The sequence below is a fragment of the Malaclemys terrapin genome, chromosome 2 (assembly GCF_027887155.1).
Source record: "Malaclemys terrapin pileata isolate rMalTer1 chromosome 2, rMalTer1.hap1, whole genome shotgun sequence".
NCBI lineage: Eukaryota > Metazoa > Chordata > Testudines > Emydidae > Malaclemys > Malaclemys terrapin.
Window position 1 is genome coordinate 212696472 of NC_071506.1, and position 27581 is coordinate 212724052.

General features: G+C 45.2%; 2 protein-coding genes across 2 annotated transcripts in view; both read right to left on the reverse strand.

Annotated features, from left to right (window-relative positions):
- The window catches only part of CMTM7 (CKLF like MARVEL transmembrane domain containing 7), a 33252-nt gene extending 17792 nt beyond the window's left edge, over window positions 1-15460 (reverse strand). The window contains exon 1 of the mRNA XM_054019847.1: window positions 15168-15460. Within this exon, the coding sequence (XP_053875822.1) occupies window positions 15168-15317 (150 nt within the window). The 5' untranslated portion in view covers window positions 15318-15460. The remainder of the gene's footprint in view (window positions 1-15167) is intronic.
- Window positions 15461-21811: 6351 nt separating this feature from the next.
- The window catches only part of CMTM8 (CKLF like MARVEL transmembrane domain containing 8), a 58026-nt gene continuing 52256 nt past the window's right edge, over window positions 21812-27581 (reverse strand). The window contains exon 4 of the mRNA XM_054019846.1: window positions 21812-26752. Within this exon, the coding sequence (XP_053875821.1) occupies window positions 26669-26752 (84 nt within the window). The 3' untranslated portion in view covers window positions 21812-26668. The remainder of the gene's footprint in view (window positions 26753-27581) is intronic.

Consider the following 27581-nt stretch of genomic DNA (forward strand, 5'->3'; position numbering starts at 1 on the left):
TATCATCTGCTCCTGCCCCTCCATCATGAACTGCACCTTTCCTCTCCTGGCTATCCATTTTTAATTTTTCGTTTATTGTCTCTCTCCATGCCCTGTGATCATGATCTGCAGCATCAGTGTGTAGGAGGTGTCATTCAAAGGCACATCTACAGAAGCACAAGAAACAACAAACAGAAGCAGTACTGCAAGTGCACTCACAGCCTTGAATCATAACAGCGAAATACACTTCTTTCTCACTGTCCCATGGCAAGCACACAGCTTGGCAAATGCCCTAAACATGGTGAGTTCGCCCCAAGGCAGGGAAACGGGCAAGATGGGGCAAAGGGTCTGGGTAGTTAACAAAGGGAATCACAACTAGCGCCATGGGGCCCTATTATAAATTCAAGCACCATTTTCCACAGGCGGGAGTGATCAAAGCTGATATCTCACTCCTGAGGGTAACTGAGGATGCAAGGGTGCATCTCCCGTATGCATGTGGCTTCAGAAGTTCCTGCAGCAGAAATTGCTGATTAGTGCAGTAAAACTGCCTACAGTGAGGGAAGAAACAAAGCAGCTCTGCCAAGGAATGGTCAGCAGAGGACTGCAGAGTACCTCCAGGAAAGTTTCCTAGTGATCTCTATGGAGGATTTCTGTGAAATCCCAGTTTAACCTGCATTAACCAACTTTTCCACAGGACCTCCACTGCGTAGCTAATGGGAAGCAAACACAAACAGTGCCAGGCTTATTAATCCTATCCCTTATCCCACTTCTAACATATAACAAAATAAAGGAAAGCTCTACCTCATGGCACTGTGCAGTATCAAATCAAAATGAGTACTTACCAGAGCTCCCCTCTCCTGGGACACGCATTCAAGAGCCGGACTGTTATGACTAGCTAAACCCCTCCGGAGTCAAAAAAAAAAAGTCCTGACTTGCCATACTACTGGACAATCCTCTAGCCTGTCCCACATCCTCCTCCAACTCTACTTCCTCATCCACCACTTCATCCTCAGGGTTGGCTCCGCAGGCCACTGTCTTCAGCCCAACCTGAAGTATCCACAGGGCTCTTGGCGGTGGAGGTGGAGTTGTTGCCGAGGATGGTGTACAACTCCTTGTCGAAACGGCATGGTTTTGGTGCTGCACCAGAGTGACGGCTGGCCTTCCTTGCCTCGGATATGACTGTCTCAGCTCCTTGATCTTAGCATGGCACTCCTGCATGTCCCTTTTATACCCCTTCTCCAATGTGCCATGAGCAATATGCCCGTAGGTATCAAAGTTCCTACAGCTGGAGCAGAGCTGCAACTGCACAGCCTCCTCTCCCCCTAGACCCAGCAGATCCAACAACTCCAGTGTACCCCTGGTGGCAGCACATTTGGGAGTCAGCATGGTCAGCTGGGAAGATGCAATGTGAGCTGTTCTACATTAGAAAATCTTATCACATATGAATGTGAATGGAAGCACTAGAGTAGAGGTGCTGTGGTAGAGTATGGCAACAACTACAGCAAGTCATGTTGGGTATTCTATCATCTAGTTCTGGTAAGGCCCCATCAGAGGTGTAAGATTGGGACCAAGGTTTAATCACAACTAGATAATGGTGAATAGGATTTGCTTTGATCTACACTGTCCACAGCCCTGGTCAGCATCACATCTAACTAGAATGCTCTCAGTCATATTCTGATTTTTTTTTTTTTTTTTAAAAACACAGATAAGCTCTCAGTGGATACAGTCTCATCTCGAATGTGGTGTGTTCACTTTCTCATTTGCCCATCATGTAGCTTAGTGTCTTCAGAAATTTTTCTTTCACACCTAGTGTTACTTTACACTAAATTCCTTTTGGATCATGGTTAGACCTGAGGGCTATTTTCAAAAGCGCAGCAGCCATGGAACACAGTAAAGGATGTGTCTGACAGGATGGGTTTTATTTTTAGAAAGGATACACACTGATAAAGAGCGCATTTGCTGAGATCTGATTTCCTAGTCTTTATCTGAAGTGATGAATCTATGGCAGTGATTGATAAATGAAGGGATGCCAAAGAGAGGAGAGTGAATGCACTGCTTCGGGACTGGTTACACAAGAGATAAACAGTACCAAGAACCATGCCGCCACATCCAGTATTCACAGCAACTTTGCACAGCTTACTTCTATTTTAAAATGGTGATTGTAAAGCTAACTTCCGGTAATTTAAAGGTGTTCAGGAAACCACTATCAATATATCCCACTTCCCCTTCAATCATGCAAAACAAATGGCCCAGGTGATGTATTGACTTTCAAGGCTTGGTTTCCTTTCTTTTTTTTATAAATGCACTCTTTAGCCTTTGTCTGATCATTTCTAATACGGTTTCCTGTACACTAGCATGCAATGAGGCTGCCAATTAGCAGCAATACTGCAGGTGTTATTGGGTGGATCAGCTGCACAATTCCAGCTGGCTCTAATTCACACTACTCTATTTGGGGTATGTAGAGATTACCCACCACACACATTTATAACAGAGAGTAAGAAATGCAACTTTAATTTATTTAAATTTTAACCCTAAAGGTAATTCCAATTATTTAATAGCAGCCTACAAAATGTATTGGAGTCAATACCTCAGCCTTTGCAATAGCAGAATTACTAGTCTTCTTTTACAAAAAGTAGATCAGATTTAAGGGGAAAAAAATTAGAAACAGTAAGTGTACAAGACCTCCAGTCTACACAAGGAACAGAGTAGATCAAAACTCTTCTTTGTCCTGCCATCAAACAATTGATGGTGTGCGATTTGGCTAAGAAATTTAAATGCAGGGGTCCATATGGGGATTCTTGTACAGCATATACACATGAAAACACTGATGACTAGGCCAGAGATGAAAAAAACCACAACTTTGGGGAATTGTTTGCTTTTAGTTACTGAATTTGTTATTCCCTCCATAAGCTCTCCTACAGTCTTTGGGTCCCCATCCCTGGCGGTCAATGAAGAGTATAAAGGTGTGCAGGAATGCCTCAACATTAATCCTGGCTGTTGTCATTCAGCAGATGCCATCCAGGTTCCAATCAGCAGGTCTGCTGATGATGTACAAGCTGCACTGTGGTTGCCCATCCCAGACCACAGAGAACATAATGTTAGCTGGCTTTAAAAGGACCAAGGTTTCGAGCATGGCGAAGGATTTGGCTCTCCCTGTCCAGCGCAGTGGAGTATGAGAGTGGCCGTGCCCAACCTCAAACAGAACTGAAATCAGTTAGCTACTTCAATGTGTATATTTAGTCTTGATCTGAAAATGTAACTGTATTGTTGACAAACCCATTCTCTCTCTCTGTGTTATTGTCAGGGCTAATGGTTTGTCATGCAGTCATGGGGTGAGGTCACCTGCACTTGTTGGAGTTTTCTTGTTTACTCTATAAACTTGTGACTTTTGCCTCCTCCACCACCCAACTCAGACTCTTTAGATATAGTTTACAATTTCAAACCTCCGATGGCTATTAGTTCTACAGGAAACACTTTCCATGTTTTCTGATATCGGCTAGATCAAAAATTTCTTTTATTCAAGAGTTAAATTAAGTATAAGCATAATGATACATGTAGGTACATAGTCCTTCTGGCAAAACCTATAAACTTATTATTGCCTTGGAGAAAAAATATAGGTGGATATGACAGCAGCATAAGCAAAGTTAGAACCATAGTATACACCAAGGATCAAAAGACAGATTTAATGTCTCAACATTTCGGCACACCTTCAATTCCCCCCACCCCTCTGTAGGAGAACAGAACTACCTGTTGTGTGGCAAAGACACATATTTTGTTGGAAAGAATTAGAAGATTTATTTCAATCACCTCCAAGGCCAAGATTTAAAATGTAGATTGAGTAGCTCGAAGCAAGTCATTCAATACAGCAATGTTTGGTTCTGTATGATTGAGTGATTAGGATTTCCTTTTACTACATGGATGGAAAAGCAATATTTCCTGCTGAGCTTCTTTTGACGGAAAAGGTATGTCTTACTACAGCTTAAGATTTGGAAGCCTAACCAAAATAATACAGGGAGCATCAGAAATGCATGCAAAGCTCATGAGACTATTTTAGGGTTACCATATTTAAAAAATAAAAAAAGAGGACACTCCATGGGCTCTGGCCCCGCCCCTTTCCCACCCGTGGTCCCGCCCCTTCCCCAAAGTCCCCGCCCTAACTCCCCCTCCTCCCTCCCAGCCACGCGAAAAGGGCTGCCCGAGCGCTACCGGCTTCACGGTTTGCCGGGCAAGCTCCAGACCCTGCTCTCCTGGCTGGGCGCTTCCCCAGCGCACCTGAAGCCCAGGAGGGAAAGCGCCCAGCCAGGGGCACAGGGTCTGGAGGCTGCCCGGCAAACCATGAAGCCAGTAGTGCTTGGGCTTCGGGCAGCCCCTATGCCTCCGGACCCTACGCCCCTGGCCGGGCACTTCCCCTCCCGGGCTCCAGCTGCTCTGCTCCTCCCCTGACTCTTCGGCTCTGTTTAAGAGCCAAGCTGCCCGAGCCAGCACTACCGGCTTCGGGCAGCCCCCTTGCCTCCGGACCCTGCACCGCTAGAGCAGAGTAGCTGGAGCTCGGGAAGGGAAGTGCCTGGCTGGTGGCACTACAGCTAATTATTTCAGAAGAGACAAAGAAAGAAATCACATTGGGAACAGAGACAGTAAGGGACTTGAACAATGCTACAGTTAGTGGCAAAGGCAGCAGTAGAATCCAGCTCTCCTAACCTCCCAAATCTGTGCCTTAACCAGAAGGCCCTCCCTTTCTCTCACTTCATGTAGGTGCTTTTCTATCTGTTCTTGCTAGCTTTCCCTTTTCGACTTCCCTATATAACCAGAAACAACAACAACAAAATCATAAGCCATACTGATGGAAAGAAGAAAGATGAACTTAACAGGAGAACCCAAAGGAATTCTGTAGTCCTCTCTCTTTAGAACTTTTTTTTTTTTTAAGACAAAAAAGTGCTCAGATACCATGCTCCTAACCACAGTACAGATAACTAAACAAGAAGAGTTTTCTGACATCTCTTTTTATTACGACATAAGTAAACACGCTCTCTCTCACTCACACACACACACATACACACATCCTCTTCTGTGCAGATAAGCCTGCTAGCTTCAGCATCTCCTACCCCCCTTTAAAAGCAAGCAGCTCTGCATAGAAAGCTGTGTGATAGACAACCTGCAAATAAATGGTCATTGGGTTCAGATATAGAAGACTTTCACACTTTATTGACAAAAATATAGACACAAGGTCTCTGTCCAGAGGAGCTTACAATCTAACTTGTTTAATTTTCAATCACTGAAGTTATTTTTATGATTAATATATCTTGAAGCAGGATGGAAATTTCAAATGAGGATTTTCATGATATCTAGCACCCAGAAGCAAAAGGCCTGATCCTGTGTGGTGCTTGATAACGAATGAGGCAGGGGGTGGCAGAAAGAGAAAGGATAGCCTCGTGGTTAACACAGTTGGATGTTGCCTGGGGAATTGGATTCTATCCCTCCCTCTGCCATAAAGTGCCTGTGTGATGCTGGGCAAGTTGCTTATGCCAAACTTTTCACAGGTGGTCACTAATTGTGAGTGCCTCATTTTCTGATTGCCTGACTCCAGGGCCGGCCTTAGGCATGGACAAACTGGGCCAAAGCCCCGGGCATCGTTATAAATGGGAAGCCTCTGGAGCAGGGGTGCCCCTCCCCCTGCTGCTCTGCTAGCATCTGCAGCCCCACGGCTCCTGCCCGCTCCTGGGAGCTTCCTATTTGCTGTAAGGAAGGAGGCAGGAAGGGAGGGAGAGGGGGCACTGATGTCAGGGTGTCCTCTGCCCCCACACCCATGTACCCCATCTCCACAGAGCGAGGGGGGCATGTGGAGCCAGGGGGTCACGAAGAGAGGGACAGAGCTGCTGGCAGATGCTGCTGCTGTGACTGAAGGAGCTTTCGTTCAGACTGGTGAGTGCCGCTCTCTTAAAGGGGCAGCGCACGGTGTCTCACACTCTCCCAGCTCACACACTCCCCCAGACCTCTTTCACACACACACCCCAACATATACCTATATTATTGTTGTTACTTCCTGCAGTGCACACACATTCTCTGTAATTTTATTCTTTCCAAGTGCTGTTATTTTAGTTTTTTGACTGGTCTATGCATTTCATAATTTTATTTCTCTCTTATGCTTAAATTTAATTCTTTGAGTAGTGAGTTCTAAAATGCCTAATCTGTCCTGGCTGGAGTAATTATCATTATTACTTTTATTATCATATTGTGCTTTGTCATTCATTATTTAAAGTAGTACAATCAAATAATAGTATCCTCCTAGAATGTAACCTTAGCTTGTACTAACCTTAGCAGTGCCAGTTTAAAAAAACATTAGCTAAACGCACAACTTTAGACACTGGGCAAATGAAAGTTGTTTATTTTCAGCTATATCTGTAAAATAACTTTAAATTGGCATGAAAATAAATGCACTTCCAGCTATGATACCAATAGCAATTATGGAGTCAAATATTAGTGAGTCACATACATGATTGTGATTGGTAAACATAAATGCCAAAATAATTAGAAAAATAAATTCCCTTTCTTAATAAAAGAGAAAAAACCTTAATCACATACGTTAAAATTATGTGAAAGACAATTGAATAAAATAGAATAGATAATGGCAATAATACAGAGTGTCTGTTCGAGAAAGTAACCAGATTTTATTAATTTTTATTTATCTCTACTAAAGATAGTATACAAAGTATCCAATGTGTGTTTCTGATATCTGTGTTAAAGCTCCAGAACTGATAGCTCAAGGCTTGGGATCGGGAATATCTTGCTGGGTTATCTCCTGATTGTTCAAAATTTATATATAAACTTTGAACATGGCTTTAACTGGAGTTTGTATATATTTTTTCTTTCCTTACATAACAATTAGATACAGTGCTTCTGTCAGCTAATTCCTAAGTTATTATCTGCAAAAACCCTAGAGTTTTCAGGTGTCTAAGTAGTCCCTGGAACCATGGCTAAAGTTTCCTCCCAGCCTCCCCAAAATCTGAAATGGTGTTTTGGGTGGGACAGGAGTGGCCAAAGGGCTGCAAGAGGGCCATGGGCTCTGGCAAGATGCAGCCCCAGTGTGACAGTGCAAAGCCCGCCTCGAGCCACATGCCAAGCACCATGCACCACAAGCCGCAGCAGCAGCAGAAAGGTTGCAATACACCATATACCATGCCATCCTTACTTCTGCGCTGCCACTGCTGGTGGTGGTGTTGCCTTCAGAGCTTGGTGCCTGGCTAGCACCCGCCAGTATCAGGCTGCCCTGCCAGTGCTTAATTTGTGCCAGGGCTGAGCTCTAGCCTCTGGCATTTCTCTCAATACAAATTAAAAATTGGGGGAGGCAGCAGGGCAAAAAGGTGATGGGGGAGGGGAATCTCAGGGAGCCTGTGGGGGCCAGGAGTGATGGGAGGGTGCCAAAATAAAAGTTTGCCCAGGGTGCCATTTTCCCTAAGGCTGGCCCTGCTTAAGACCCTGGGGTCTGATTTGCAGAAGTGCTGAATAGTGTGCAATTAATAAGGCCTGGGGGCCATACACTGACTGAGGAGAAAACAAAATATTTATTAGTTGCTCAGTAAGCACCATCCATCCTGTGCACTGAATGAGACAGCAGTCCTGTGAGAAAAATAGTATGTGATCACATAATTAAAGACTGTCAGTGGACACACAGAAGGGGGCTGAATCAACATTGTACAAGCCTCCTTAACTCTGGCATTTCCTAACTTTTGAGTGCTTCACTTTGCAAACTTAATGTTCTCTTAACATAGCTTTTGTGTATGTGTAAATTACACACACACACCCTACAATTTTCAGAACACTTTATAGTAAAGTTATAAACCAAGCTAAGATTACTTTTATTAGAATTAGAGGGTGCCTTGTTCACAGTTCAAATATCAAGCACATAATTGCTTTTGTCAAGACAAAAAACTTGGAAACTACATATCTACACAACAGGAAAGCTATGTATTTTGTTATTGCATTAGTGCTTTTCCAAGGAGTTAAAAAAGGAAGCTGTCCGGTCATTTTTTTTATTGGTTCTATTATTTTTTTACCTCAGGATTGTTTGTAAAACTCTTCCAGAGCCTTGAAAAGATAATTGTGTTCCCTATTGATTTTGTTCTTTTCCATCTAGTAAGGATTGATTTTTTTCCTGGTTCAGATTGAGCTGAAAATATCATCACTGTTTTTAGCTTAAGCACAACTTCAGTTTACAGTCTCTTATCATTCTACAACAGGTTTTGTCTACTCAGGAACAACGTCTCTGTCAGGGGAATAACAGCCTGGATTCTGGGTTGGGGCCAAGCTCAGTTTGACTTTGCCCAGAGGGGACTTCTGTCTGCCACCTTCACACTTCTCAGACTCTATAGACAGCTTGGGAACAGAGCTGGCCCTGGCGTAAACCAGAGTGGCCCCAAGGGCTACGCTAATTTATGCTATGTTACTGTGGCCTATGTACACAACAGCTCTGGCCATGTCTTCTTCCTCCCTTGGTGCACCACACTCTAGCATACCCCTGCACCATGGAGCTTTGTGATGGTAGTGCAATCAAAGCCATTCCACTGGCCCTACGCAACTGAGGAATCCCCTTAAACTGGTTTTATACTAGCTTTGCTGCCCACAAGGTTGGCATATATGGGCTTCCATGGAGGCCAAAATCTGGCCCAGTGTCTGTAGCCTCCTTTAGACAAATGTACTGTTCCAAGAACTGTTCTAACTCCCTAGAATACAAGTTAAACTCGTGAGGTCCATACACAGACGTGCTCAGCCAGATTATGTAGCTTCCAAGAACTATTTGTATTCGACATAATTTCACTCTGAATTATTACAGTGCCACTGGGGATGCAGATTCACACTACTGTCCCACAGTGCACTGGTGGCCTTTCAAGGTCTCCCAGGATCCAGCTTCTGCGAGCTGTGACAGGAAATGCAGGATAGGTGCCTTGAGGTTATTGCATCTCACCTAGCACGGACATGGGGCAAACATTCAAGGGTTCTTAAACAAAAACCAGCATGGTTAGTGTGGAGCACTGAAGAGTTTACACTCAAAACGGTTTTGCCAAGCTGATTCAGTTACAAACGGTTCATCTCTCTAGTGTAGAGACACACTGTGAGCATATTGCTGCTACAGAACTAGCTGGGAAACACAAAAGTGTTCTGTGTGTGAATTCAACATAGTCACTTTTGCCAAAGATGTCTTGGCAATTTTGAGATGTAAAAAATATAAAATCCAGCTATTTAGAATGTGAGCTATTTCCCCACCATCAAGTTATAATCTGCTTTTTTCATGATTAACTTTTGGATATAAACTTCTACTAAAGTGACACCATCAGTATGGAATCTGGTCACTTTTAAAAGAATAGCGTTCCCTTCTCAACACTCATGGTTTTACAATCACATGCTCATATTAAAATAAAATAAAAAAAAAAAAAAGGGTTTCTCTCTTTCCTGTTGATGTGTAAAAGGCCCATCACAAAAAAATGATGGGCCTTTTACATATCAGGAAACTGACTTTTTTTTACCATATAAGAGAAACTGACTATAAAAAAAAATGCTGTCAACTGCACAAAGTAAACAAACTGAAAAATAGAGAAATATTTCCCCCTTACTCTCTTTCAGTTATATCAGTTTTAGACCATGATCCTGAAAGCTCAGACACATGGGCAGATCCCAGGGACTCCATGCAGAACAAGGACCATCCATGAATATAAACTTACAGGATCAGGGCCTAAAATGTTACATGTAATACTCATAAGGTAAAAGATTTTCAAGTAGAAGTATATTTCTGTAGAATGTCCCTTTAAACAACAAAAATCTAGGACCTACTGTACAATGTTTGTTCCCTCTTTGGAGTTGTAATTCTTTTGCAAGATTAGAGAAATTATATAGTGGAAAAGTAGCACAATTTCCAGTAATCTTATAGACGGGAAACACACTTTTGTTACTTCCGATTTCAGTCCAGGTTAACCACCACAGATGACCATGAGTGCTTTGAGACCTGTAGCAGAATAATCCTTTATCTTCAAATTGACTGCAAGCCAGTAGTCACAACAATGTAATAATATTCAGATTGCCAATCAGGCTTTCAAACCTCTATTAAACCTGATCTTGTTGGTTTGTTTTAAAATCTTTGACAGAAAGCAACAGCTGAAAAAGCATACATGGCAGAGGGATGCCATAAAGGGGTCCCTCTTCTCTCTCCAGTGTGTTATGACTTGCAGCACATTCAGGTGATGTACTAGAATTATTTTTAATTATTTTATATATATTAAAGAGACACTATAATCTTAAAAAACAAAAAAAACCACACTACTGCTCTCTGAATTTTTCCTTGCTAGCATTACAAGGAGCATTACAAGGTTACTGTATATTAAAAATGAAAGTACACATTTCTCTCTCCTTTTCATTTTGTTTACTTTTTGTCCAGAGAAGAGTGCCTGGCAAAGCAGAGACATGGCCAGAGCTGTGTTTTCATTGCATAAATTCCAGCATTCAGAGGGCCAGTCAGTGGGAGTGCACATGGTAGACCAGGGGTCTCAAACTCAAATGACCACAAGGGCCGCATGAGGACTAGTGCATTGGCCCGAGGGCCACATCACTGACACCTACCCCTTGCTGCCCCTGGCCCCGCCCCCACTCCACCCCTTCCATGAGGTCTCGCCCCTGCCCCACCTCTTCCCGCCCCTTCCTTGCCCCCATTCCAACTCCTTCCCCGAAGTCCTCACCCCACCTCTGCCCCTTCCCTGCCCCCAGGGGATGCAGGAGGAGTGCGGGGTGTGATGGGGGCTCAAGGCAGGGAGTTGAGGTGCAGGAGGTGTGCAGGGTACGGCAGGGGGCTCAGGGCAGGGAATTGGGGTGTGGGGTACAGGAGGGGTGAGGGGTGCAGCACGGGGTTGGGGTGCAGGGTGTGGCATGGGGCTCCGGACAGGGGGTTGAGGTGCGGGCTCCGGCCCGGCGCCGCTTACCTAGGGCGGCTCCAGGGTGGCAGCACCATGCACCATGGCCAGGGCAGGCTCCCTGCCTGCCTGCCCTGGCCCGGCCCCGCTCCGCTCCAGGAAGCAGCCAGCGTCCCGGGGGGAAGGGGGAGAGAACGACGCCATGTGCTGCTCTTGCTCCTCCAGGTACCTCTGCCAAAGCTCCCATTGGCCACGGTTCCCCTTTCCCAGCCAATGGGAGCTGCAGGGGGCAGTGCCTGGAAGCGAGAGCACGGAGCCCTCTACTCACAGCGCCACAGGGTAGGCAGAGGGGTGGGGAGGGCGTAGAGAGCTTGGCAACCCGCACGAAAGAGTCCCACAGGCCACGTGTTTGAGACCCCTGTGGTATACCTTCAAAAAGGATACAGCAAGTGCTGCTAGTAAGCATGGTGCTCCCATAGGGCATTATACCCATCTTTCACCTCCAATGGCATAACACTTCTATCACTGAACAGACTGCTACTATACCAGTATTGTAATTTATCCCTGTATAATTAATTAAGGAATATATATCACTCCACTGTATACAGTGCTTTACAAACTCAGGTCCTAATCCTGCAAAAACTTACTACGGCGTGAATTAATTGGCATCATGAATAATTTCATGGACACAATGGCATAGGCGGCAACTTTCTCCAGCGCCAGTGGATGCCCGTGCCCCACCACCCCTTTCCCCGTCTCTGACCCCGCCCTGACTCCATCCTTTCCCTGACCCTGGCCCCGCCCCCATTCCAACCCCATCCCCAAAGTCCCTGCCTTAACTCCGCCCCTCCCTGCCCCTATTGGATCCCTTCCCCAAATCCCCACCCTGGCCCCGCCTCTTCCCCCAGCACACCGTGTTCCCCTTTCTCCCCCCTCCCTCGTGAATCAGCTGTTTCGCGGTGCAAGCACTGGGAGGGAGGGAGGGAGGAAGAGAAGCAGGACGCGGTGGCGCACTCGCGGAGGTAAGCTGGAGCATGGAAGGCGGGGCGCTGCCGGTGGGTGCTGAGCACCCACCAATTTTTTTCCGTGGGTGCTCCAGCCCCAGAGCACCCACAGAGTCACGCCTATGCACAATGGGACTATTTTATGAGACGAGATAATATGACTTTAAAAAAAAAAAGTTTAGCAGAGAGAATATTTCATTGGCTGGAGTTGCTCATTCAGAACAGATTGTTCTGGTTATTTCTAACCCTAGCACGGGGATTGGCAGCCTTCAGCACATGGCCCATCAGAGTAATCTGCTGGTGGGCCGCGAGACATTTTGTTTACGTTGATTGTCCACAGGCGCGGCACCCTGCAGCTCCCAGTGCCCGTAGTTCACCATTCCTGGCCAATGGGAGCTGCGGGAAGCGGCGCGGGGACATGCTGGCTGCTGCTTCTTGCAGCTCCCATTGGCCGGGAACAGAGAACCGCGGCCACTGGGAGCTGCGGGAGGCCGTGCCTGCGGACGGTCAACGTAAAGAAACTGTCTCGCGGCCCGCCAGCAGATTACCCTGATGGGCCGAGTGTCGAAGATTGCCGACCCCTGCCCTAGTAAGTAATCTTTCAACAGAATGGATTCAAGTTTATTTAGCATCATGACACCACTTCAGAAAGAGACTCAACTGTCCGAAGCTCAATAGATACCTGAGCTCACCTCTACCGCTCACACTAACAGCGAAGCTGACAAGCAAATCGTCTGAAGGAAATAGAAACAGCTCATTTTCATGATTTGCTCGGAAGCCAACTGAACTTTCTTTAACTTGGTAGTTTCACAGTTACCTCAAGAGTGATAAATGACACCACTTTCAATCCAAGAAGGTTTGCTGCGTCTTGTTAAAGTCACTGCAGCAAACTGCCTGCTTTAATTCGGATAGTCTCAGCCACTGTACACCGTGATAACCCGCAAAGAACGTCGTCATGTCCTGTGGATAACCCCCACTATCAGAGTTTGGGGAAAACAAGCCAAAGAAAAGAGAGTGCACTAGAAAACAGATCTTATACAGTGATCCCAACTCACTGTGGGAGAGGACTTTGGAGTTTAGTGACCAAGGTATGATACTCATTGAATACATATATGCCCCACTAATGTTCAGTTACCTGTCTCAATACAGAATCATAGAAAATTGGAACTAGGACTGGAAGGGACTTCAAGAGGTCATCTAGTCCATCCCCCTGCACTGAAGCATAATTAGACCATCCTTGACAGGAGTTTGTTTAACCTGAGTTACAGATTGCAATTTTCAAACGCAACTGATAAATTAAGCTACATAACTCCCACTGAAATTAATGGGAGTTGTGAGGTTGAATGCTCAAATTACTTCTGAAAATCAAACTCACTGCTTTGATTTCATTCTGCCGTGACATGGAACATTACAGTTCTTAGCTTTTACTTTGAATTTAGCACTGTGTTTTTCAGCAAGTCACTTCATCTCCTAAAAACTTATTCTAGCCAAGACGTTAGGTGGAACATAAAACACTGTTCATAAATGTTGCTATTCTAGGTATATAATCTGAATATGCCTTTGTATCATATGCTTTAGAAAAATCAAAAAGACTGTTTTAATTGACAGTAAATTTGTGTTTCACAAGAACAAGACATCTTTTTTTTCTTTATAAAACCAAGAATAAAAATTCACACAATATCCTGTAGTTAAATAACAACCCAGGCGAATCAGTAACAAAATAAACAAACACAAATTTATTTCCAAATATGTAAAAGAGTAACTAAAAAATAATCCCTCATTATCTCAGCTAAATTTACAGCTGAATGCCTAGGAACAAGAATTCTGTAAAAGGGTTGGCCACTTCAGGGTCCTGGTCCATGACTGGGTTTCTAGGTGCCACAAAAATGCAAGTTAATAACAACAACAGTGAGAGCCCCAAATGGTTTTCTTCAAGTCCAAGGGAGGCTGAGGATCTATGGAATGAGGCATAGGATTCCAGAACCAGAGTCTGAAAATGACCCCATCTTGTAGTGCTCGGAATCCAGACCCAAACAGGACTACGTGCAGAGTGTGTGAACCCCACAGCATTTGAAAGGCTTTGGATTTTTAAATGCAACAGAACATTTCTAGTGACCATCCAAAGGAGGCAATTAGGGGGTGAGAGAAGGAGCGGCCAGTTATGTGGCCAAGAGATGCTTCTCCTGCTACATAGAATCATAGAAATGTAGGACTGGAAGAGACGTTGATAGGTCATCTAGTACAGTCTCCTGCACTCAAGGCAGGACTAGGTAAAGGCAGGACTACTGGGTGTTTGTTTAACCTGTTCTTAAAAACCTCCAATGATGGAGATTCCACAACCTCCCTAGGCAATTTTTCCAGTGCTTAACCACCTTGACAGGAATAGGAAGATTTTCCTAATGTCCAACCTAAACCTCCCCTGCTGCAATTTAAGCCCATTTCTTTTTGTCCTATCTTCAGAGACTAACAACAATAATTTTTCATCCTCCTCCTTGCAGCAACCTTTTATGTACTTGAAAACTGTTGTCACCCCTCAGTCTTCTCTTTTCCAGACTAAACAAACACAGGAATTTCAATTGTTCCTCATAGGTCACATTTTCTAGACCTTTAAACATTTTTGTTACTCTCCTCTGCACTTTCTCCAGTTTGTCTACATCTTTCCTGAAAGGTGGCCCCCAAAAGTGGACACAATATGCCAGCTGAGACATTATCAGCCCGGAATAGAGCAGAAGAATTACTTTGCGTCTTGCTGACGACACTCCTGCTGATACATACCAGAACTATGTTTTTTTTTTTTTTTTTTTTTTTGCAACAGTGTTACATTGTTGATTCATATTTCTCTTGTGATCCACTGTAACCCCAGATCCCTTTCCACAGTACTCCTGCCTAGGCAGGCAGTTCCCATTTTGCATGTTTGCAATTGTAGGGTAGCTAGGAATATGACTTATTGCATTTACACTCTCCAGCCCACAGCACAAGTTAGTCCCCGGGCTCAGGAAGAAACTTCCCCCAGCGGCTGCTCGTTCCGGGTTTCTTGCCCTCGCCTCTGAGGCTGTGGCCGGGGCAGGCCAGGGGACGAGAAACCACGCGGGCGCGAGGGGCCCCAGCTGAGCCCAGCCACAGCGGAGCTGCAGTCGCTGGGGCTCGGCACGGAGACAGCAGGAGCCGCCCCGGCTTGCAGGGGGAGAGAGGGGGGAACATGGCGCCTCCCTCGGGATGCTCCGCGGGAACCGAGCCCGCTGGCTGGGTCCCTCCCGGGGGCCGCTGCTCCCCGGCCCGGCACCTTCCTTACCATCTGGGCGACCTTCAGTATCGCCGAGCAGGAGCGGGCGTAGCCGCCGTCCAGCAGCCCGGGCTCCGGCCCCGGGGGCGGCGGGCAGGAGGAGCTGCCGGGGCCCCCGCTGCTGGAGCCCGTCCGGATCACCCGGGCCCCGTGAGACATCGCGCCCCGCTCCGCGCTCAAGCGGCGACGGCTCCTTCCTCCTGGCGGCTGGCTCCGGGGCTGGTCACCCCGCAGAGGGCGGGGCAGGCGGCCCGGCCCGGCCCCCGGGCAGGAGGCAGAGCAGCGCGCCCCGCCCTTCAGCCGGCGGCGCGGGGGCTTTGGGTGAGGGGCGGGCAAGGCTAAAGGCGGGAGACGTGGCTGTGGGCTGGGATTTTCCAGGGACAAGAAAGTTTCAGCGCTGAACAGGAGACGGGCAGAGACGGGACACTTGCTTGGCTTTCGAAATGAAGTCCCCGCCCCAGCCCTCAGAAGTGGGGGAGGGAAAGGGAGACCCTGCGGCGTCCCCAACCCGACACACCTGCCCGTAGCCTGCTCATGTGACAATTACCACAGGAACCCTCCACCCCCGGCCCTCGGACACGCAACCCGGCCTTGAGTCTCTCGGGAGAGGCACATGGGTGCGTGCCAGGACTGAGATACAGCTGGCTGAGCCCCAGCTCGATGAGTCCGGGATAGACAATAAGATACAGTAAAAGAGGATCCCTTGTTGCGTCTCTCTGTTATTTATAATCCTCATCCTACCAGTACTTCTTGCCAGCCACTCAAAGCATTTTGCAATTGGCATCAGTACTGGGAGCGGTTGTATCATTGCCATTTTCCAGATTGGGAAACTAAGGCCTGCTCTTCACCACAAAGTTAGGTCAACCTTAGCTGCCTGGCATCAACCCAGGGCCACCCGGGGGGGGGGGGGGGCACAAGTGGGGCAATTTGCCCCGGGCCCCGCAGGGGTCCTGCAAGCCCTGGCTCGGCAGCGGTCCAGGTCTTCGGCCGGCATTTCGGCAGCGGGGGGCCCTTCAGTGTTGCCGAAGACGTGGAGCGACTGAAGGGCCCCCCGTCGCCGAAATGCCGCTGAAGACCCGTACTGCCACTGGGTGAGTACAAGTGCCACAGCTCCCCCGCTTTGCCCCAGGCCCCCTGAATCCTCTAGGCAGCCCTGCATCAACCTCGTTGTTCATGTGTCTATGCTTACATTTGTCTCCCAGGCCCCTTTACAGCAATGTAGTAACACCACCTTCTGGAGCAGTGTTGAGCCACAGGCGATGTACTAAGGCAGTGGTTCCCAAACTTGTTCCGCCGCTTGTGCAGGGAAAACCCCTGGCGATTGGGCCGAGGGACATACTGGTTGCCACTTCCAGCAGCTCCCATCGTCCTGGAGCAGTGAACCGCGACCACTGGGAGCCGCGATCAGCCGAACCTGCGGACGCAGCAGGTACACAAACCGGCCCGGCCCGCCAGGGGCTTTCCCTACACAAGCGGTGGAACAAGTTTGGGAACCACTGTACTAAGGTCAACGCATCAAGACTGCAGACACGTGTGTGACCTAACAATCCTTCAGCAGCTGTCCCACAAAGTTTGACACAGATTGCTCTGGTTACAATTGTGAACTCCACTGCCCCGTGGTCACGGAGACTGGAAGCCCCCTCCCCCCTTTAAAGCCCCCACCAATTTTTGAAAGGTCTATTCTTGGTTGTCCAGCTTAGTGAGCATGCCTAGCACTACTCCATTGTTGACTGCAACTGCCGCGCCGACCATGCCAGCTACATGCTCCAGATGCACTCTGGCCTGGAGTAGACAGGAGATATTGGATCTCCTGGGCCTGTGGGGAGAAGAGGCTGTGTAGGCACAGCTAAAGACCATATGTAGAAATGTGAATGTTTATAAGCAGATTGCATGGGGCATGCAGTAGAAGGGGCATGACAGGGATCAGCAGCAGTGTCACGTGAAAGTGAAGGAACATATCAGAAAGCCAGAGAGGTGAACAGTCCATCTGGTACCAAATCAATGATCTGCCTATTTTACGAAGAGCTGCCTGCCATACTTGGTGGAGACCCCATCAACACACCGCAGCCCACTATGGATACCTCCCAGGATCTTGAAACACAGACACCTGCCGTGAACAGCGAGGACAATGAGAAGAAAGAGGAGGAGGATGGGGAACATGCAACCGGGGAGGGGTCTAGGTCTGCCTGTTTGAGCCTCCACTGCAGTCCAGTCCATCGGGGCAGTTGATCATGGATGCAGGGGAAGGAGCCTTGAGTAAGTGCGTAAATGTATTTCCTGCTACAAGAATATACTGATGGCACCCCCAACTTAACAGGACACAACTATTGACTTTTCATTAATTTACTCATACTAGAAGAGGTAGCAGTACAACAAAAAGAGGTAGAGTTGTTATCTGCTTTTCATTCCTCTGTACAGTTAGGTGGGGGTAAGGGGCATGTGAAACAGTTTATGTACACAGGGATGTCCCTTGAATCCCCTGAGAGATCACAATGAAATTTTCATGGAGGAACTCAGCAATCCTCTCCCTGAAGGTTTCTAAGGATGGCAACTTTGTTTCTTCCTGAGTGGTAGGACACTTTTCCATGCTAGGTAGCAAAAACTTTGGCAGACACCATTGCAATAAACAGCCTAGTGTCTGGGTAGGCCTGGGCAGCTGCAGGACAGCAGCTGTTCTCTCTTGTGCCTTTGTTACCCTCAGGAGTCAGATATCAGCTAAAATCACTACCACCTGTAGAAAATGGTGCCAGTATTATGTGCCATTGCCCTGTACTCATAGTTTCATGCAACCAGGCAATTCCCTCTTCATTTCCCTCACTCCTGGCAGGCCATACTCACCGTAGCTGGTGCTGTGAGTGGTGCCCTGCACAAGCACGCCTGAGCAGAAGTGTCAATAAGCACGTCATATTTAAAACTGTAGGAGAGCAAGGGAAGGGAGTTCTGAACTTTAATTTTCACTTTTCATTGTGACTATACAAACAATGGTACCTCTGTGTGCTTTATCTGTAGCTGCTGCCATTGTGGCCCTGAGGGATTCCCCCTACACGCCTGCAGAACGCCTGAGTCAGTTAAGAAAGAGGAAGAGTAGATTCAGGATGACATGTTCAGTGAGATCCTGCAAGCCAGGGCCACATCAGACTATGAGCAGAGGGCCTAAATATTGCAGACTACATCGAGAAGTAAAGAGCAGAGAAGAGAAAGGCACAGGAGTCTCAGTAGGAAGAGGGGAGGGAGATGCACAGGACATAATGGGGCTTCTCCAGCAGCAAACACAGAGGCTGCAGGATCTTGTGGACCTACAGGTTCAACTATCAGAGGCTCGTCTCCCTTTGCAGTCCATGGAGAACTGCACTACAGCACCTCCTTATACCCCCCCTCAACATTTCATGTGGCATTAAGGGGCCACATCCGTACCCCTGCCACTCCACAGTAGGTGGATAGTAAGGACAACCACAGCTTTACATACTTACCTGTGAGAGCCACGGTTGCTGTATGTGTCACTAAAATGTACAAGAATGTTCTGTCCCCTTGTTAAGTTTTGTTCTATTGATTTATTAAGTTTTTAATATCAGAGGGGTAGCCGTGTTAGTCTGGATCTGTAAAAAGCGACAAAGAGTCCCGGGGCACCTTATAGACTAACAGACGTATTGGAGCATAAGCTTTCGTGGGTGAATACCCACTTCATCAGATGCATCTGACGAAGTGGGTATTCACCCACGAAAGCTTATGCTCCAATACCTCTGTTAGTGCCTCTATTAGGTGCCACAGGACTTTTTGTCGCTTGTAAATTTTTAATGTATTTGCTTTTAACTTGCACAGACTTCTTCTTTGCAGTATTTTTGTCACTCAGTAAAATTCCATTTGGAAAATAATTAATCTTCATTAGTTCCCACCATATGCTGTAGAGTACCCAGTGGTACTGAAATCCCCACTGACTTGTTATTGTACAGTATGACAAGCAATAGGATCAGTGACGAACAGTATAATAATCATAAACATACAACAAGCACCACAAGATTAGTAGGTGCATTAACAGTGTTACGTTCATAGATGTACACCAAGCACCACACAATTCTTAATCGGCCCCAAAACTGTTTTTTCCACCGAGATCCAGTCTTGTGAGTAAACAATACCAGCATCCCTTCACTTTACCATTCAACTGTCATTCTGCACCTTCTGAGCTGGTCATTGCATCTTTCATTGGCGGTATCAAGGTCTCCGGTTTACGTCTTCTTGAGCCAGGAGAGCAAGGGGTAGGTTATGTCCCCAGGATCACTATTGGCATTTCAACATAGCCAATGGTAATCTGCCAATCAAGGAAGTCCTTGCTTGTAGCTTTCTGAACCATCCTGGATTCTTAAAGATGCACATGTCATGCACTTTCCCTGGCCAGCAAATACTGATGTTGGTGAAGCACCCCCAGTGATCCACCAATGCTTGCATAACCACAGAATAGTAGCCCTTTCTGTTGATATACTCTAGAGCAAGGTGGTCTATTGCCTCACCACAGTTCAGGAACCCCATTGCTGCAAATCTATCCACTATGTCATAGAATCATAGAATAATCAGGGTTGGCAGGGACCTCAGGAGGTCACCTAGTCCAACCCCCTGCTCAAAGCAGGACCAATTCCCAACTAAATCATCCCAGCCAGGGCTTTGTCAAGCCGGACCTTAAAAACCTCTAAGGAAGGAGATTCCATCACCTCCCTAGGTAACCCATTCCAGTGCTTCACCACCCTCCTAGTGAAAAAGTTTTTCCTAATATCCAACCTAAACCTCCCCAACTGCAACTTGAGGACCATTACTCCTTGTTCTGTCATCAGGTACCACTGAGAACAGTCTATATCCATCCTCTTCGGAACCCCCTTTCAGGTAGTTGAAAGCAGCTATCAAATCCCCCCATTCTTCTCTTCTGCAGACTAAACAATCCCAGTTCCCTCAGCCTCTCCTCATAAGTCATGTGCTCCAGCCCCCTAATCATTTTTGTTGCCCTCCGCTGGACTCTTTCCAATTTTTCCACATCCTTCTTGTAGTGTGGGGCCCAAAACTGGACACAGTACTCCACATGAGGCCTCACCAATGTCGAATAGAGGGAAATGATCACGTCCCTCGATCTGCTGGCAATGCCCCTACTTATACAGCCCAAAATGCCGCTAGCCTTCTTGGCAACAAGGGCACACTGTTGACTCTCATCCAGCTTCTCGTCCACTGTAACCCCTAGGTCCTTTTCTGCAGAACTGCTTCCTAGCCATTCGGTCCCTAGTCTGTAACACTGCATGGGATTCTTCCGTCCTAAGTGCAGGACTCTGCACTTGTCCTTGTTGAACCTCATCAGGTTTCTTTTGGCCCAATCCTCTAATTTGTCCTACATATTGCGAAGAGTCACAGTTCTGCCTAGCAGGAGATGATTAATGACTCTGCATACGTGCATGACAACAGCCCCCACAGTGGATTTTCCAACTTCAAAATGATTTCTCACTGACTGGTAGCAATCCAGTGTTGCAAGTTTCCACAGTGCAATCCCCACTTGCTTCTCCACTGTCAGTGCAGCTCTCCGTTTGATGTCCCTGTGCTGGAAAGCTCGGGCAAGCTCGATACACAGATCCAGGAATGTGACCTTGCACATCCAGAAGTTCTGCAGCCACTGCTTGTCATCCCAAACCTGCATTATGATGTGATCCCACCAGTCTGTGCTTGTTTCTCAGGTGCAGAAGTGGCGCTCCACCCTCTGCAGCTGCTCCATGAACACCACCACTAACCTTGAATTGGTTTTTGCTATGTCCCACAGACATCTGTCCTGCATGGAATCAGCATGTTCCCCACTGATTTGGTTCTTCTTGCACCTCTGCAAATACTGGAGGAGAGCGTGTCCTGTGCTTGCAACACTCCTGACAATAGTGTCAGAGATGGTGGACAGCAAGGAGGGCAGCACAGGGTTTTGGGTTTTTTTGTTTTTTTAAAAGGTGCAACAATTATGGGATACGGATGACATTATGGGATGGAGAAAGTTGCCTGCTGGGAAGTTGACCCCTTGCTCCTCTGCGTGACTCTTTTCTGTCCTAGCATACATAGGCAAAACTTCCCAAAAGACAGTGCACTGGACACTGGCAAGTTTTGGATGGATCCCCAAGTGCACATGGCACACTGTTATATGCTGAAATGATATTCTTGCAGTGAGGGTGCTCTCAATATTTTACTTGAAACATAGTTTCAGGTAATACTCTAGCTTCTCATGGAAGACTAATGCTAACAAAAAGCACACTTTCTGATTAATGTATTGTTATTCACAAAACAAATGAGTTTGGAAAATGGAAGCATTAGTGTTAAATGGTCACAGAAACCAATAAAATGTAAAGCTCAAATCATTGTAACACCCACACAGCTGGAATGAATTCATGCAGAAAGTCTAGCAAAGCTCAAAAGAGGAAACTATACATTTCCTCATGTTTAAAAATACATGCTTGTTTTTCTTTTCTGAACATATTTTCTGTGTGATTCATCACAATATGTTATCTGGTTTGGAAAGACAGACATACCTCAGAAAAGGGAACAGCCAGTCTCTCTGCATGACATATGCCAGGGTTGGCCAACCTGTAGCTCTGGAGCCATATTGTTATGCTCATACAAAGCACACAGGATCTTTATAGAGAAAGGCAAATACGAAGCATTTATTGAAAATACAACAGTTAGCATATGCTTTTCAGTCACACACACACACAGTCCTGTCAGTGATGTTCATAGTTACCAGTCTGCTGTAGCTCGAGTCAATCTAATGGCCAGTTAGATTGAGCACGAGTGTGGAGCTGGGCTCTTGTTGGTCGTGATCCGATGCTCTGAGGCTTTGCAGACTGAACCCAGAGTTCCATGGCAAAACACCCCAGCTTTATAGTTGTAAATGCCCATTTGAGTCCATGCATTTTGCAATGTCACCCTGTCATCATTAGTCCTTAAGTGGTGTTATCATTTGATGGTTATTATCGGGCTTCCCATCGTTATCTCCTATTTGTTGTCTCGCCTTCGGGGGTCACCTCTGAGGTCATCAATGCTGCTAACATGTTTAGCATCGGATACAATGGAGGTCTTTCCAAGTCTCCTGGTCTTTCCAAGTCTCTCACTTCTTCTTGACCATTTGGACATTTGTGGTGGCTTTCACACCTTATCTTTTCCTGATACATGCATTCCTCATTCACACAAACAATCTCTTACAGAAACCTTCAAAGGTATACAGACAGCAGTATTGTATATTTAGCAGAATACATTATAAATCAAATCTTGCTAAATCTTATAACTAAAACAATTCACATTGGGGCTTCAGGCCCTCAACATTCCTCTAATCTCCTTAACATAGATACAATACAAGATCCTGTCTCTTACTTACTAAAACCTTAAAACAAAGAAATGTATATTTAACTAGAGTGCCTAATTTGTAATACATATAGGAAACCATAGTAGACATTATAACTTATCCTAAAACAAAAAGGTGACCATAATCAGTCATAAGGATCGTTCTGGTCTGTCATTTCTTTCTGCTATTCGAAAAGGGTGGCTGACAGAATGAAATCAAATCATACATTAATTCTTATGGGACATTATAAAATCCTGTTCCAACAATATGCGGCCTTGAGAAGTTAATATGTGGCTCCTTGTATAGGCACCAACTCCGGGGATGGAGCTACAGGCACCAACTTTCCAATGTGCCAGGGGGTGCTCACTGCTCAACCCCTGGCTCTGCCACAGGCCTTGCCCCCACTCCACCCCCCTCCCCCTCCTCCCCGAGCTTCCTGCATGCCATGAAACAGCTGATGGGGAGGGCGCTGATCGGCGGGGCTGCTGGTGGTTGGGAGGCACTGGGAGCAGGGGGAGTTGATGGGGGGCTGCTGACGTATTATTGTGGCTCTTTGGCAATGTACATTGGTAAATTCTGGCTCCTGCTCAGGCTGGGCACCTCTGGCATATGCTGTTCATACTCATGTGACTAATTACTACAACTATAGCACTGGCCCTCTGTTTCTCATTGTGCAAGAGATTGATCACTCAAGAGATTTCCTTGGCTAGTTGGGGAGGAGAGATTTGAATGGTTGTAGAAAGAAAGAACCTCACAACATTAATGGGGCTTCAACATGGATCATGGATTAAAGTCAAGAGTTTACATAGGAGGAAAATATCCCCTCTACTCTTTGCTGACCAGTAAGACGATTTCTTCCTTCTCCATCTCTCTCCAGAGTGCAAGTTCAGTACTCTTGGGTGTGTGTTTCTCTCCTCCCCTTTGGAAGAAGATTCTAGTAGTGGCTTTTCTCCTCTTTCTGTTAGGGAATCTGGAGATTTCCATACCACTGCCTCAGTTTTCATAGTTCTCCCCCATTTTCCATGAGTGGCTGGGGTGTACACATGTGACTGGTGCACCACTATGTTGAGCTCAGTCCCTGTAGAACAGTATCATCACCACAGTAAGGCTGATTAAGTAATGCATGTAGTCCTATTGCATGCACAGGAATAGAGGCAACAGCTTACAGTGAAGATTGGTACAAATTCCCCACTCTAGAACATAGGTAGCGGAACCTCACTGTATTGAGTTTTAGGTTTAACATTTGGTTATAATTTTTTTGATTTGATTTACTTGCATCGTGTCACATGCTTTACATAGGATAATAAGGGATATTGTAAATAAGCTTTTTGTAAAATGAGTCCTGGTGACTATAAATTGACATCAGCATCCCACAATATACAAGCACTTAACTTTAGTAGAAGTCTAGATATTTTACAGTGAAAATTTGTTACACGTTAATAGAAAGTATTTTAAATTTGCAATATAAAACTAAATGGAGAAAATATTAATAAAATATTGATGAAGTAGATACAAAGTTAATATTTTACTAATAAGCTAATTACATAATGGTTGGAGGGGGGGTGTTAAAGTTTATTTCTATCTTTAGGAGTGCACAGTTGTACCTAAAGCCACAACACGTCTGTTTTAGCACTTGTATGACAGAATCCAAACTAATTTTCTCATCCATATTTAATTAGGGAGGGAAAAGAGCATATATACATCTGGGCTGAGATTTTGTAAATCCAATTACACTTGAGAGTGAATTTCTATTAGATTTCTATAGCCATTGATGGGAAATCACTGATAAGGTTTTTGAATTTAGCTACATTTGAAGGCATATTTACAAGTTTTATCATTTGGACCATTTTTAGATGTTTGATATTTATTCAACCACCAGAAGATCCTATAAAATTTTAATGACAAAAATCTTTGATCTGTGTAGATAGGCCAACAACTATGCATTTGTCTTCACTGCCACCACAGGGGGCAGTCCAGTATTTGATCTTTACTGCACAGACATATAATAAATGCAAGTATTTAAATAACTTGGCTTCCCTTATGTTGAAGGATTTTGCCACTCAACAGATACATCAGCTGTGTGATCAACATTTGAAACATGTGAGAAGGCATATTAAAATTCTACCCAGATATAACGCTGTGCTCGGGAGCCAAAAAATCTTACCACATTATAGGTGAAACCACGTTATATCGAACTTGCTTTGATCCGCCGGAGTGCGCAGCCCCCCCCCCGGAGCACTGCTTTACCGCGTTATATCCAAATTCGTGTTATATCGGGTCACGTTATATCGGGGTAGAGGTGTAGTTAGCTTATTTAAAGGGGAGAAATATGTACTTCAAAACAGGTTCTATTCCTTTAACCCTCAGATTTCCCTAATACAAATTATAATGAGTAAAGATATGATTTTGTCACAGATTCCATGACTTTCATGGACCTCCATGTCTGTTGGCTGGAGCTGCTGCCCGGGGTAAGGTTGGAGCTTTGCCTGTTAGTCCCCCGCCACATTTTTAGTAAAAGTCATGGACAGGTCGCAGGTTTCTGTGAATTTCTGTTTATTGCCCATGTCCTGTCCATGGTTTTTACTAACAATACCAATGACAAAAATCAACCTTAATATTGAGCCAACTAGATTTTCAACAGCTGGAACGGTCAAAGATTTCTGAAGGTCAGGAGAAGGGATTTACCCGTTACAATAGTACTAGATGCAGGAGCACCGCCAGCTTTTCTGCCACCCTAGGCAGCAGAAGGTCCCGCCCCGAAATGCCGCCTCCCAGAGGTGGCAGAAGGTCCTGCCGCCAAAATACCGCTGCAGTCGCCACCCCCCAAATTGTAGGCCCTAGGCGACCGCCTAGGTCGCCTAATGGGTTGTGCCGGCCCTGACTAGATGTATAGGATTGGGGAAACCTAGCTCTTTAAGGAGGTGTGAATCAGGATAGAGGGCGTGTCTATATTACGAAGACTGCACCCGCATAGCTATGCTGGCAGAGGTTTTTCTGTCAGTGTAGGAACACCACCTCCTTAAACAAACATTAGCTACGTTGACAAAAAGCAACCCCTGGGGCTATGGTAGCAGAGCTTTGTCAGTTATGAGTCACTCACTTGCAGTTCTACTTCACCAATGCAAAAGATATGTAAAAAATGAGAGATACAAAGTAAAAAAGGGTAATTTACAAATTAACATCTTGGAGATGCTGGTGGTAGGCAAAGGAAGGTTGGAGGGAATTCTTCATGCTTACCACCTCCACTCTGGCGCTTACCCTATAGAGAACACATTTATATTATTTACTAGCATTTAGGTGACCCTTTGGCAGGTGGGATAGATTTGTTTGCCCATTGGCAAACAAGAGGCAACATCTTCAGTAGGTGTTCGATGATATACTCAATATGTTCAACTTAAGCCAAATGAAAAAACCAAGAGACCTGGGCTCAGTTCTTGGCTCCACATCTCGTGATCCTTAGGCCTGTTGGGTACAAGAACACTATCAAAGGTAATGTGCTCAGCTTCTGGAGGCAACAGTCCCTCTGGCTAATTTTGGAGCTCAGTTAATAGGCTCTATTGCAGCCCTCCTCGTTGGAGAGCAGAAAGGTGATTGTAGATGGAATGGAATACACAAATTGGGAAGATCAGGGTTTTGCATAGTATCTGAATGAAAGAAAAGGGTCTCTCCCCCCCGCAAAAAAGTTGAATACATTCAAAATCAGGACATTTATTTTAAAGCATTCTTGTGCTTAGTTTTTCATGCACACAAAAAATGAGATAATATCAAAGTCTCATTTTTTATTTTGTGGCATTTATTCAGAAAGTACAGCCGTGACATTTAAAAATAGTTAAATTTGAAAAAATTGGCACATCATCTGAGTAGGTTTTATTAGCAGATTACTATAGCTATATAATTTCTAGGAAAATACCATGTTAATTTTAAAAGATAAAAGACAGTATGAAATTTTGCTACTTGTACTACTTTATCATACAATACAGAGAAAATCTGTTAGTCATCACTAAAGGCAATAGTATTTTATAAATAAGTATCCATTTTAATTACAGCTTAAATAATTTTCTCATCAATTCTAATGAAAAGTAGTATACAAAACCCCAACCTTTCGGTCACATAGTACAATCTTCCTGAGATCTTATATCCACATTTTTTTTTTTAAACAAAATATTTACTGTGAGGTCCATGATCTCCAAGATATAAAACTAAAATAGGCATTTCCTGCATAGCAGAAGGTAACCACAAAGGCGAAGAACTATAGAGAGAGGGAAAAGAAAAAACAAACATTAGAAAAAAATAGTATCTTTTTAGAGCATTTTAATTTTATGAAAAGGATTCGATAGAAGAGAAATAGTTACATTAATAAAAATGGTGCTCATTTAGGATCTGATCCTGCCAACTTAACTCACAAAGAGAAGCAACTTATTTAATTATTCCAATAGGACCATATTGATGGAGGAAGGCACTACTCAAAGTGAATATGGTGACAGAGTCAGACCATTACTGTAAATACAGTACCTAACTTTTGCAAGCTTTTACTGTTCTTGTCCCAATTTCTTACACTATATACTTCTTCCCCCTTCTCCTTTAAACTTTTTATGTATTACTCGAATAGCTGCACATCAGCTATTCTATATATTTTAATACCACCCAGTGCCAGTGGGTAAGGCTTCTGTTATCACTGAAAGTTATTTAAAATAGACAGCTTATGTTAAGCAATTATAAAAATTTAGGACCAACCAGGGTTAACAGGTACAATGTATCTGGTTCTATATGTTGTCATGGGCCTGATTCTGTCACCTTTACTACTAGAGCAAAGTACCACTGAACATGTATAAGGGTAGAAGAATTAGGGCTCAGATTAGACACCTGTATAATGATGCTAAAGAGTATATAATATCTGTTGGTGAGCTTTGTTTAATCAGAAGCACCAAACAAATTGTAGGAATTGGTGTAAAATATGGTTAATATATAACACCATGAGAATGTTGTTGCATTCTTAGTTTTGGGAAGTTTTGAATCTTTCCTGAACTGCTCATGAACAAAAACCTGAATGCTTTCTTTTAGTTAAGAGAGCATGTTGG